Source organism: Manduca sexta, unplaced genomic scaffold (assembly GCF_014839805.1).
Source record: "Manduca sexta isolate Smith_Timp_Sample1 unplaced genomic scaffold, JHU_Msex_v1.0 HiC_scaffold_28, whole genome shotgun sequence".
NCBI lineage: Eukaryota > Metazoa > Arthropoda > Insecta > Lepidoptera > Sphingidae > Manduca > Manduca sexta.
Genome location: NW_023593800.1, coordinates 392,430 through 406,394, shown reverse-complemented (window position 1 = coordinate 406,394; position 13,965 = coordinate 392,430). Strand labels below are relative to the sequence as shown.

The 13,965-nt window shown below is 34.9% G+C and overlaps 1 protein-coding gene across 2 annotated transcripts; it reads right to left on the bottom strand.

The window, feature by feature from the left end:
* Positions 1-1,033: 1,033 nt before the first annotated feature.
* LOC119192446 lies at positions 1,034-13,577 on the bottom strand. Of its 2 annotated transcripts, none has more exons than XM_037446266.1 (5): positions 13,506-13,577; positions 5,392-5,494; positions 2,422-2,556; positions 2,080-2,221; positions 1,034-1,411 (listed from the first exon to the last, which is right to left on the bottom strand). In XM_037446266.1, the coding sequence occupies exons 2-5, from the start codon at positions 5,485-5,487 to the stop codon at positions 1,353-1,355; spliced, it is 432 nt and encodes a 143-aa protein (XP_037302163.1). In that variant the 5' UTR covers positions 5,488-5,494; positions 13,506-13,577; the 3' UTR covers positions 1,034-1,352. The 2 variants fall into 2 exon arrangements, with proteins under 2 accessions (XP_037302163.1, XP_037302162.1); XM_037446265.1 differs by lacking the exon at positions 13,506-13,577 and adding an exon at positions 7,116-7,273.
* Between the last annotated feature and the right edge of the window lie 388 nt (positions 13,578-13,965).

The window sequence follows — 13,965 nt, the reverse complement described above, 5'->3', positions numbered from 1 at the left end:
TATTAATTATTAAAATCTAAAAACTATCATTATTATTGTCTTGTTTCTCCATGTACCAATAAGGTAAAAGAATTTTTAAACAGTTGCAATGTTTAACGAATTCTATATTTTGTCCTTTTTGGGCAATAACTCAATAAACAATTTGGACTTGAATGGAATCTTGTCCACCACGTTAGTTTAATGATATCACCCATGTTAGAAGTTTGTTTAGAGAATTATTACGAATATAAGTCTCACAATAGTTCCTAAGGTTATTATAGTTATGTATAGTTATTATTGTTTAAATTTCAATCATCAAATGAGTAGTATTAACCAACGGCAGCGATCTGCAGTTAGACTTATGTCTTTAAAAATACATAATAGAATTGTGTTGTATTTTGTTTACATTTTTGTCTATATTACCATTATAAGTAAATTGCTTTTTGCTGGTGGTAGGATATTTTATATCCGCCTGAATAGTGACCACCATACACGAGGTGTAAAACCCGCCAACGTGGCCCACGCAAGTGTCGCGTTCGAGGATCAGCCTGTGCATATCCGGTTTCATCAGGCCGGTATAATTGTGTCGACTGTTGAGAGGTAGTCATCTCTCGTCAGTAGACATTCTATTGGACCCCACTCCACTTACCATCAGGTGCAGTGAGGTCACTTTGCCGTGACCGTATAAAAATAAACTTGAATATTAGATACAAAATAACTTAAACGTCAGTTATAGCTACACCATAAAAATTACACCAGCAAGGATTTATCTTAATGAGATTAATCCTAATGAAAATTATGCCAGAGAATGCCATTGATCAATGGCTACTCAAATAAAAGTAATTCTTAGGATAAAATCCTTGAGCAATAGCATTTGGAGTGTTTTAACAGTCGATCATAAATTTTTTTATCTCAGGAATTATGGGAGTAGAGCAGTCTCAAATAATTGCATTTTAATTAGACGCGCTGTATTAGGATGAATCCAAATAATACAAATCCGCGTGCTTGCGCATAAAGTTGGTTATCGTGACACGGTAAAATAATTATACATCAATGACTATAAGTAACAAATTTAATAGAGAACCTACGGGATTCCTCTGGTAAGCCATCAATTAAGTACACGAACAGTAGCAATATATTTCGCCTGATCAGCGCAAGCACATTCATCATATTTCGACACATTGAAGGCACTTCCAGACTCATAACTTGATATAATCGATCATTAATACAAGCCTGGGCATGTTTAGCACCCTACGGACTTGTGAGACCATTTAATCGGATAATAATTCAATATTATACTTTGTCCAATTGAATATTATAATTGTTTTTATAAATGTCCTCGCTGAATATTTGTTGGATGTGAAGACGCCAGCTCACGAGTGGTCGGTCAAGCTGTATGCTCGGACCGCGATGAACGTGATTATGTTCAAAGCTGAAATGGAAACATAAAAAATGTTATTCAAAGTCACAGGGAGGTACCGGGCTCTACACTTAGGGCCATTTTATAATTATAAAGTAAATGTGATCCGCCCAGTAACGGAGACAATTAGTGTATTGCATTCTTTTCCTTCCATCTATTTGGGTGTTCGACTCTTGAATTTGGTCGTCTCATGTTATATTCGTCGATTAACGTTTATATACCCATCGTGAATTTAGGACCTTATAGAGCAAGAGCCCGTGAACCCCAGACCTTCGTTATTTTATAAAAGCTGAAAGTTTGTCAGTGCATGCTCCCAACACAGGTAACAACGATGGGCCATTATGAAGTTTGGGCTACAGTGGCTTTGGCAGGTACTTACTAAAACAAACATAATATTATATAGCAACTAGCTATTGCTCGCGGCTTCGCCAACGTGGAGGAGTTTTCCGGATAAAAGTCCCGCTATATATTTTCTCAGGATAGAAAGTAGTCAATAACCTTCCCAGGGTTTTAAACTATCTACATACGTAACTTCATTAAAATCCGTTCAGTAGTTTTTGAGAAAATGGGTAACATACAGACAGACAGAAAAGGGGACTTTGTTTTATATGTATAGAAGTATGTGAGGATCACACATTACAGTAGGACAGGAGCAGAGAAAATTAATATTATTTACTTACATATCATAACTAAATTGCCGATGAATCCTCTAAAGCCGATCCTGGCTGGCTGAGTGAAGAGAGTCACAAAGAAACCTAATATAAGGAAGATTGTCATCACGGCGCAAAATATCAGGTATGCTTTGATGTACGAGCGTCTGTCCTGGAATAAAAAGAACGCATACAATAAGACTTATCATCTCATGTCTCAGGATGGCGAGCGCAGTGGAATATCAAACAATACTTTTTAATTCAAGGTGTTATTTGGTATTTCTACTGTTTATGGGCGGTCGTATCACTGACAATCAGGCGAACGGCAACCTCGTCTCATCATTCAAAGCGATAAATAAAGCGAATAATTACTTTGTGTAACCCGACGACAAGAATGATCGCGAATGTGATCATCAGCAGGCCCGCGATGACACCCATCACGAACTCTTTCGTCTGCGCTGTTTCCGTCTGAGATACAAACCCTATGAAACACAGGAACCACAGCACCTGAAATTTGAGAGAACAGACTTGTTAAAAGATATTAAAAATAAAGCGACATGCGGGTATAGTGATAACATCTCTGCCTACCCCTGGAAATAGAAAAGACATGTATATTGTTACCAATACCATATACCTAGGTGTATGGCTATTTTTACCAAATTTTAATCGGGCTTAAACACGCATAAAATAAACAGATTCTGAATATGTGTTTAACATCAGATTAAAAAAAAGCTTAAACTAATGTGGATAACGACCAAATTATTAATTAGAAAAGTAACTAGCTTAAGGCTTTGTTTTGGTAAACGCAAAATATAGACATAATATTCGATATAACATGAATATGTTAAGGAAAACAATATTGGTAAACCAAATAGATAATAAGTACCAAGTTTGTTACCATTTTATTAGGAATTGCCTATGACTCCGCCTGCGTAAATAAGTTTTCCGGAATAAAGATATTTCCGGGATAAAAATCCTATAGCACCCAGGGTAATATAGATTTCTATTTGTGAACAAAATTGCAGAATAGGTTTAGTAGTTTCTGAGATTAGCGCCTTCAAACAAACAAGCTCTTCAGTTTTATAATATACTAGCTTTTGCTCGCGGCTTCGCCTGTGTGAAGGAGTTTTCCGGGATAAAAGTCCCACTATATATTTGCCCGGGATAGTGGCCTATAATCTTCCAAGGGTCTTATACTATCTCCATAGCAAATTTTGCTTTCTTATACCACGTCTTATGTCACGTCCCATTTCGGTGGGAACGGGATAAAAAGTATCCTACGTCCGTCTCCTGGTTCTAAGCTACCTCTCCACCAATTTTCAGCCAAATCGGTTCATCCGTTCTTGAGTTATAAATAGTGTAACTAACACCACTTTCTTTTATATATATAGATTAATATAGCAGTGTCGAAGAGCCCATATGACACGATTCCTGTCAGATTCCCTCTCGTAATTTATGAAAAATCTAATTATAGTTCGAACGATTTGCAGATAGCATTTATATAGTAACTATATCGCCGGGTGGAAGGCTAATTGACTTGACATTTTTTTGCGACAATAATTTCATACATATTTAAAATCAGCACTTTTTTAACCTACTTAAAATATTTAAAAAAAAATGTTGTTCAAGCCAATTAACATTCGATATTATGTTATGTCGGATTCCCTTTCAGAAAAATTCACCTTTCGCCACTATAGTACAAAGCTGGTGCGACTGATTATTCCCTTATTCATAGACGTTATTTATCTAAGGACGGAGCATTTATTTATTTATTTATAAAGATACACTATACAGATTACTGACAATAATTATCTAAATTACATTACAGTGGATCTAATGGCTAGTCAGAATCCAAATAGAAGTGTATACAACTTATTCAAATCAGGTGACACATACATGTTATTTAGTTACAAAATAATAATAACAAATATAAAATATGTTGGCTAATGTAAGGCAGATGATGTGGGAGTTGTATTTGACTTGGTTGCTGTGGATAATATGTGTTTTACTGAGCGTCGGAAAGTATAATATTTTGAAGTGTGAATATCAAGTGCAGGATGTTTTATAGATAGTTCATTATACAGGCGACACATTCTTGTAAGAGGATTATAGAAAGATTTATTATTTTTGTATACTTGTAAGTTAAACGTCCTCATAGGTAAACGCGGATTATACTTCGTTTTAAAATTTTATAAGCTTAATAAGTATGATGAGTCTAATTGATTGTGAAGTAATTTGTATAGATGTAATAGATCTTGTTGCCTGCGACGATTTTCGAGTGGGGTTACATTAAATTTTAATAATATGTCACTGTGACTAATGAGTTCTCGACCAAAGCCACTCTTGTAGCTCAGAATCTTAAGACACATCTTTTGGACACTTTCAATATTTTCAGAATGGACAATGTAACACTGTGACCAAATAACAGCGGCATACTCTAGCACACTACACACAAGACTAAAATATAATATAAGCTTTTTGATGTTTTGAAACCCTTTGTACTCCTAGTTATGAATCCAAGAGATTGGTATCCTTTGCTCATAACATATGCGTAATGATCACGAAATGTAAGTTTCTGGTCTAATAGAACTCCGAGATCCCTCACTACAGTTTTTGATTGGAGACTTTGGCCTTACAGCATGTAGGTGTGTGTTGTTTTGTATCTCTTATTCGTGAAAGTAATAACAAAACATTTGTTTATGTTTAAAAACATCCTGTTTTCGTTACACCAGCCATAGACGGTATTGCTGATAACAAGTCTGTTTCTTAGTGCTGACGGTATGGCAGCCTTTGCAGTGCGTAGACATAGGGCCGTTGTGATTGGCTAATATTGAGATACAACTTTAATCTAGTTGGCTGTCAGATAAACAAAGCTGAATAAACAGCAAGCTGTCAGATAAACAATACTGAGAAGCAGACTTGTTATCACAGCAGTAGGTACTCCGTCTTAAGATAAATAACTAGTAGTTAGTGAAAGGCTGGTAGGTTAGCTAGGTTAGGGCTTTTATTGTCTTTACCAGTGAGGATCGCGACGCGTTTCTCCCTTATTGTTTATTTAAAAATACATAATATATACATCATTTTATTTCTTCTTCCCTGTCAGCCCGAGCTGGCTTCTTTGTTTACTAAATATATTTTTCATTTATTTTATTTTCAATATATATTGTCTTTGTTTATATAAGCTAATTTAATTAAGTAATAATTAAATATTCTCATGTACCTTGACTTATCATAAGTGCAACTATGTTCGCCTACGTGATGAATAAAGCATTTTATTTTATTTTATAACTTCTATGAATAAGGAGTGAGTCTTTTCCTTGCTGAAAAGCGTAAAATACCTACCGTTTGTAAATATCCGAGGACGTAGTTCGTTACTTTGCTGCCCAAACACTGGCCACATGACGACCCACTTCTGGGGTCTAATGAGGGGCACGCCATGTTGATTCTGTTGAAAAATACAATAGAGTTTTATAAAAGTTCCCATATTTTACTCTAATTTTGCCCGCGTGGAATTCATATACATATGAAATTAACCATACAAACAAATAAACAGAGAACATCTTTCTTTTTTGAATGTCTGTTAAAATTTATTTATGTCTTTTTAAGTGTGCCACGCTAGTGTAGTTGTATTGCATGCTCGGTACAGCAGCGCTCCGAGGTTCTGGATTCTAATTCAGGGTCGGGAAAAGTGATATTTAAGATTTTATGCTCAGTATCAGTGCAGTGCAGTGATCGCCATGTATTGACGTCATAATAAAATTGCTGTATCGATAAATAAATATATATTCGACGCTTGAAAGGCAATAATATCTAAGCGACATTAAGTAAACTTTTGAGTAGACTGTTTTAAAGTTTTGTTTTAATATGAAAATTCCTAAAAATTAAAATATTTATTTTATAAAGATATAGTCTAATGATATTAAAATTGTCCTAGACCTACAAAACCTAGATCAAATGACGCAGAAAAATATAGCGATTCAAAATGTTTATATAATCCATTTTCGGTATATTTGTCGCTTAGATACAATTGCTTTTCAAGCGTCGGTTATATATAAAGTTTTATTTCTACTAGTGTTTAAAACATGACTTTAGACGTACTTGTGTTATACTGTTGCGTAATATCTATTATATTCTAATGATGGAAGACAATGTAAAGTATTTTTTTTTGTAGATACCAGCGTCCATGGGCGACGGTGACCACTTACCATCAGGTTGGCCGTTAGCTCGCCTGCCGTCAGAGATAATAAAACTCACTGATAAGACCGGCTTTGAAATAGTCGATCTTGAATTACCTTTTGACATCGCAACGTGTTTTGCGATTTTAAGTCGCATAAGCCCTATAACGAAGAGCTTTAGATGACGTCATATCCTACACATGCGATGAATTCTATTTTTAAACTTATCACTCGCAAACCACTTGCGGGTTAGTCGGCATATTGGAATTAATTATAATCAATTGTAGTTGTAATAAAACTGTAGTTCAAACAAGATTGAATCACCTGATATGAACTTGATGAAAAATAAAATGCTATTAATCTTGATTCAGATGCAATTTTTTTTTATAGAAATGTATTTGATTTATTTTAGATTTCGAACATCGATGTTTCGAAAAATATTCAATACAGTAATTGATACTAATAATAATACCAACGTTGTATTATAATATATTGTCCAACTGCGGGTTCCTAACCTTCGCTACTAAACAGGACGGATTCGCATTCACATACCTTCGGGGTTCTTACTGGGAAAATATTTATTTATTCAAATCTATCAAAAATGTATTCAGCATCCAAATATCTACAACCAACATCTTTACCATGGATTACGAAGGTCATAATTTAATTCAAGTATCTCTACATTATTGGTTATAAACACGACTCCTGCCGGCTTTCCTTTGGAAACATGGCAAGTATATGAAATATTTAAATACACAACATTTAAATAATAAAATAAATATCTGCCTCCTTTTTTTTCTTTTCGCCACTACATTACACTCTTATATATATCTTAAATTCAATTCGTCCACAACGATAACATACACTGGTATAAATAACTTCTCAACTTACCTAGTACTTTTAACTTGAGGCTCAATTTTTGACGACATGCTCACTGTCTCACAAAGAAAATAACTTAAATTATGATTTACGCGTGTTGCGATTCGAATGGCGTCTGTAGCACGCCGTTTCAAAACACCGAATGGCCGGCGTGTACCTTCTAGCGGGGATTTCCATCGTTATTTATGCGTGTAAAGACTTGACCAGACGTGAGGGTAAAGCGATGTTTACAATACAATCTGGGCCTGATTCTCTTTTCCGTAATTTCGACTGTGTAATAAGCAAGTACCGCACCGCATCGCGTTTTATTAAAATTGGCATGCAGAATAACAATTCCATGCAAATTTGACGAAGATAAAACATGGTCGTGTTCCGAGTTTAAACTATCATAGAACATGAGGCCCCTGAAATTGCCTAGGTAAAGTTTGTATAGTGAGAGGACTTTTGAACTGTTGCCGATTTTTTAATCGTCATATAAAAGTTATAAATAAAATATAACCTGATTGAATAGACTTGAAAATCGTTATCTTTTTTTTTTAATTTATAAGAATTTTGCTTGGCTTGTATATAATCCCATTCATTCTAGGGCTCTTATCACATTGGCAAATTGCCAGAGAATTCACAGCGAGGCGATGCGCAGCGGGTGCGTAGCGAACACTGCGGACGCGCAATAAATTTTGGAGACACTGTAACCGTCCACAATTCGTTAGAGTGATAGGTCTCTAAGACTGTGATATTACTGCGGATAAGCTAATCTATTACTTAAAAACACAAGAGCAATGCCACAGATTTCTCTGTGCTTGCAACACCGGTTTTGCCAGTCCCTTAATGGTGACCTAGAGATAATGCTTGGACGTCTAGGGTATGAACTAGGGTTACCAGAATATCGACTTTCTTGTTAAAGAAACACTCCACATACGGAATTCGAGTATAAAATTCAAAAACAGGAATTTTAATAATTAAATAATATGATATAACTTATTTCACAATATATAACTATATGTTTTTATACAGAGTCAACAAAACTTCCAAGCACGTATAATAAAAACTTAAACAAAAAATTAAACCGCCCTCAAAAACCTCTAAAACCCAAAAACAATTAAACATAACTAGTATATTGGTTACCAGTTTTGGAGTCGTTGAGTAATTAAAAATGCTAGGTAAGCTTGTTTTAAATTTTTTGAGGATTTTTGAAGGCCGTTAATAAAACTTTGCGTTAAATTTATCATGTTTAAATAACATCACAATGTCCATCAAACTAAGGGACACGGATAAATTCATGATTGAAAAATGAGAACCCTGGTTACCCCACCACAAGTAAACCCAAGTAATAACAAATTAGATCACTGCTAATAATACTCACGAGAACTTGTTTGATAACTTTGTGATTATAAAGAAATGCAGTGACGTTCATCAAGTCCTTTTATTCGCGTATCGATTAATACTTATTGTTTCTTAGCGTGATATAGTTTAAACGGAGTCATTTTGATCGTATTAATAAATGAAACCACTTACTGGTGGTATACCTCTCATATGTGAGAGTCCGCCTGGGTAGCTACAACCTCAATTTCTATTTCTGCCGCCAAGCAGCAGTGTGTAGTCACTGTTGTGTTTCGGTTTGAAGGAAAATGTAGCCAGTGTAACTACTGGACATAAGGAGACTTAACATCTCACGTCTCAGGATGGCGAGCGCAGTGGAATACCAAACAATACTTTGTATTTCAAGGTGTTGGATGGTGTTTCTACTGTTTATGGGTGGTCGTATCGCTTACCATCAGGAGGACGGCAAGCTCGTCTCGTCATTAATAGCATTAAAAAAAAAAACTACTTGTTTTTACCTCTGCGAACATTCTTTCAAAATAATCCATGAATAATGAATATTTTCACAAAAAATCCTTTATTTTTCAGATTTTTTATCATTTTGTAATTTAGCGCTAATATGACGTGTGCGTGAATATATTTGTGACTGAAAGTCTCATGCTTTCGATGCAAATAAATCTTTTACAGTACTAGAATTAGGGCGTGTTAAATTATAATATTTTTAATGATTTATTTTGTTCGTAACTTACACTTTTATCGGAGGTAGTGACTTTATAAAGAGTTATTTTCAAGAAGATAAGTTTGTAATTTCAATTAGTAATGCAATATCCAAATGACTCTGTATAAGGCTCAACCTTATTTGAAAATCTCTGGCAATTATTTTCTATACATTTCTTGTATTAAAATAAATTCTTTAAATACAACTTCTAACCAACATATAAACGACTAAGACTCACAAAGTATATCGAGTGGATGCGTTTGTGAAAAACCCATGCAATATTGATGGTGATTTATCTGTATGGATTTACCGCATCATTAATTTATGAGAGTAATCCACAATTTTCCTTCTTTTTAACAGGTTTAATGGTTATTTTATGTAATTATCCTTAGTTTGTACATATAGGTAATGGAACGAAGGTAACAGTTAAGGCATACGAGGCGAGTTATTAATTAATTATAGTAAGTCTGCATACGACTAAATATGTCAAGACATTAGGTAATTCCATAAATACATACAAGACTAAGAGAGTCGGGGATGCGTTGCCAGCGTTCAAGAAAAGGAACAAGGATTTGAAAGGTGAGGGGACATTTTGACTTCTAGTACTCTGCACCTTAAATAGAATAAAATTCTGTATCCGAATACTCAGTAAGACAGACATAATTTTGGGAACTAAAACTTAGTATACTACGTCTGTCTTCACCATTTATTATACGCGTGGGTTTATAAATAAAAAGGTTTAAATTCCGTCTTATAAACCGGATTTATAAGTTAACACAAGATTTTCCTCATGCGGAGCCATTTAAAATCGCTAGGTGTTCCAAGTGGGATATTATTGATTACTTATTACAGCAAGTTTTAGAATAGCCAAGTTTTAAACTTTGTTCTGCTATTTTGATTTATTACTAGCCTTATTCGTGGCTCCGTTTGCGTAAGTCTTCGCAGAATAAACTCACGGAGACACTCTTTGAGGGTAATAAGTAACATATATTATGTTAATTCATATGATATTCGTCCTAAAAAAATTAATTTATTCTTTGTCAAATTTTTGATTCTAAGAACTAGGTTTCACAGAGGTTTAAACTATGAACCAAAATTCTTATCTAGTTGTTTCCAGCGAAAGTTGTCAAGGTTCGCATATTTGACATCGGCATCGCCTTATTTCCTGTTTATCACTCAAAATTCACAAATTGAATGGAATTATATATATTGTTACGTGAAGAGAAAACGTTGTACCTCTTTTAAACCACATTTTGACATTTATTCATATAATAAAACAAAGTCCCCAAAAATTGTCTGTCTGTATGTGCTTGATTTTTTCAAAAGCTACTGAACGGATTTTTGTACGATTCTTACTAAAAGATGGTGCAATTCATGAAGAAGGTTTAGGTTAATAGTGCATAAAAATTTTATGTAAATTGACTGCAATATAACGATAACTGTTGAAGAGGTCGCGTGATTGTAAATAAATCTCGTGGGTCGGAATTTACGCGGGAAAACCTTTGTGGCACAGTGATTTCTACGCAGGCGAAGTCGCTGACACAGGTAGTTTAACATAATTAAAATTCATATGGAGATGTACAGAAAAATAAAACTGACGTACATATATGATGGCTATTGTCATTACTTAAGGGAAGATAAGTCTCAAAATGCCTAGAAGGTAGATCACACAACAATTTGCAATCAAATCGTACTGATAGCATTGCTATTGTTTATGAATTCACAAAATCGGAAAATTATTGGTAAATGAAAGCAACATCTATTTTTAAAGATGACGTACTTAGTGCAAGAGCTTTGCCTTTATCACTGACACAAATGCATTGGCAGTTACACGCGGGGAAACCCAAACATGTTTGCAAAATAATTGTTGATGTAGATACTATCTGCATATAGTGAGAAAGCAATAAACGCTCATCATCTTAGTTAACATGGGGCTAAAAATCGTCCATTAATAACGAATATTTTACCAAAAATCATGGTTTTATTTTTCTGATTTTTTTTATCATTTTGTATTGTGAATATGGCGCATACGTGAGTGTATATCTGACTGAAAGTATAATGTTGCCGCTGCGACGGATTCTCTTAGCTTAATAGTGGCATTGGGCGTATAAAATTATAATTATTTTTTATTACTATTTATTTTGTTCGAAACTGATACTATTTATTTAACATCTGTAACTCATTGTAAAGTGTTATTTCCAAGTAGATAAGTATGTGGTTTCTGTCTGTATAATAAATACAATATTGCATTGACAACATAGATAAAGAACGGATACATAGCTTTTTGATAGGTATTGATCTTTTGTATTTGAGTCTCGAGAAAAATGGACAAGACCGCGAGATCAATCGTCGCATCCAACTAGGGTGGGGAGCTTTTGGCAAACTGTCCGATGTACTCAAAGCCAAGAAAGTGCCTCTGAACCTCAAACGCCGAATATTCGAACAGTGCGTCCTCCCCGTCATGATATATGGTGCTGAAACCTGGTCGCTCACCAAACAACTGATTCATCGACTTCAAGTTACCCAGAGGGCTATGGAGAGAGCTATGTTGGGTATTTCTCTTCGGGATATGGTGCACAATATCGAGATCCGCAAGAGAATCAGTCTACGAGACATAGCCGAAGTCATAGCTCGAAGGAAGTGGAAATGGGCAGGCCACATAAGCCGCACATCAGATGGCCGATGGGGGAGGAAGGTACTAGAATGGAGGCCAAGAACTGGGCACAGGAACGTGGGGAGGCAGCCGCGAAGATGGACCGACGACATCATTCGGACGGCTGGGAAAGACTGGATGCGGAAAACCCAAGACCGCGCTAGTTGGCGAAATATGGAAGAGGCCTTTACTCAGCATTGGGTAGATGAAGGCTGAAGAAGAAGAAGAAGATCTTTTGTATAGCTTTTTCTAATATAAAATGACAAAAAGAACCTGTTTATAAGTGTGAAGTAAATTTTATTTGACAATTATCATATTAAATAATATAATAATAATATCAGCCCTGTATTATATACTTACCCACTGCTGAGCACGGGCCTCCTCTACTACTGAGAGGGATTAGGCCTTAGTCCACCACGCTGGCCTAGTGCGGATTGGTAGACTTCACACACCTTCAAAATTCCTATAGAGAACTTCTCAGATGTACAGGTTCCTCACGATGTTTTCCTTCACCGTTAAAGCGAACGATAAATTCACAAAGAATACACACATGATTTTTTAGAAAAGTCAGAGGTGTGTGCCCCTTGGGATTTGAACCTGCGGACATTCGTCTTGGCAGTCCGTTCCACACCCAACTAGGCTATCACCGCTATATTAAATAGCTGGTAAAGATAGTACTCATTTTATTAACGTCTATGTCTGCAGAAAGAGCGACTTTTGTATTTAGTTGTCTTATGTATTTATGTAACGAGTAGTATCTACTCAGTAGTTGTGAAAGAAGGCCAAAAAATAGTGATTTTATGTTAAATATATTATGTATTTTAAAGAGGTGTTTGAAGCGGCCGTTGTATCATACTTCCCCAATAGTTCTAAGATTATATAGAGCATACCTTGGAAAGATTGTTATACAAAAATTTTGCGCTCATGGGATAGTAATTAATTTACCTTGAAATACCAAAACACCAATCGTAATTTGCATGTTTTTAATGAGAATATTAGTATATTTTCTGTAAAAATATTATTTTTGTATTGATATCTAGGGACGCTGTGACATCTTACGGACATTTTAAGACAACTTATAACCAATTTGTTATAATTTGGAGCACAAATTTGATCCTGATGACCGGTCTATAAATAAATAAATAAATAAAAATAAATAAAACTACACTGTTTAATGACTTTGTATATTATATTATACGTATGTAGACCAAATAAAAAATAGTTTAGCAGTTAAGGTGTTTTTACAAACAAAACACACATTTTCTCTGTGCTTGATTGATTTTACTGTTTAAGTCGTAGAACTTATTTATTGTTATGAGAAAGTATTGATATTTTTATAGATACTCGAACCAATGTTACCATAAAGTTTCTATATACTTACTTTACATGATTTGCGACAACAGAAATGGGCTTTAATGTTTCTTGATAGATTATTGTTCATACTTACTATAGGTAAGCCATGACACTTTCTCTACTTTATCGGTTTTTAAAATAAAATACGTCGCGAGAAAACTTACTTACCATTCTCCATATACGAAGATACATCATAGAATCTAGATTATCATTCGTTTTAGGGCGACTAGGATGAAAATTCTTACTCCTCTTGGGAAGCCAGTCCAACAGTGCAATATTTGCAAAATAAAAATCTCCACAAAAAGATAGAATATTTATCGCCCCATACACATTTTCAAGCTAGCATAATTCACCTTACCTATGTTAAAACCACGTTCTTACTGCACTTAAAACTTGTTAGCAATGAGTGCACCACAGCCAACTTCGTTGCGAATGTAAAATAAGATACTCAGTTCAGCACAGTAAATTTCGAATACAATTCACGTAAATAAAATTTAAAATTCAATACAACAGAAAGTATTTTTTGTTGGTTGAATGAACGGAGGTTTTCTCAGTGGAAATAATTTTTATGCTAAGATTGTTTTGATATGTCGACGCTAGCGCGGCGTCTGCTGTCCCGCGCGTTTATATATAAACGTGAAGTTAGCCACGGGATAAGTCCTTGCCCTCAGTAATGCTTAATACCTTGGCCTTCGATGCAGTCTGGATCAATGCGATGTAAAGCGTTGTTAATATTAGCAAAAACTAACAGAAGTCAATTTCTTCAAGCAATTTTTACCGTGTAAAAAATCGCGACAAGCTGACCTCTTCTAATTTTG

Coding starts and splice junctions, on each gene's coding strand:
- LOC119192446 (XM_037446265.1), bottom strand. CDS start 7,153: ATGTCGTCAAAAATTGAGCCTCAAGTTAAAAGTACTAG. Junction 5,495..7,115: donor CCTCAAGTTAAAAGTACTAG/GTAAGTTGAGAA, acceptor ATTTTTCAACAG/AATCAACATGGCGTGCCCCT. Junction 1,412..2,079: donor CGGCAATTTAGTTATGATAT/GTAAGTAAATAA, acceptor TTTCCATTTCAG/CTTTGAACATAATCACGTTC.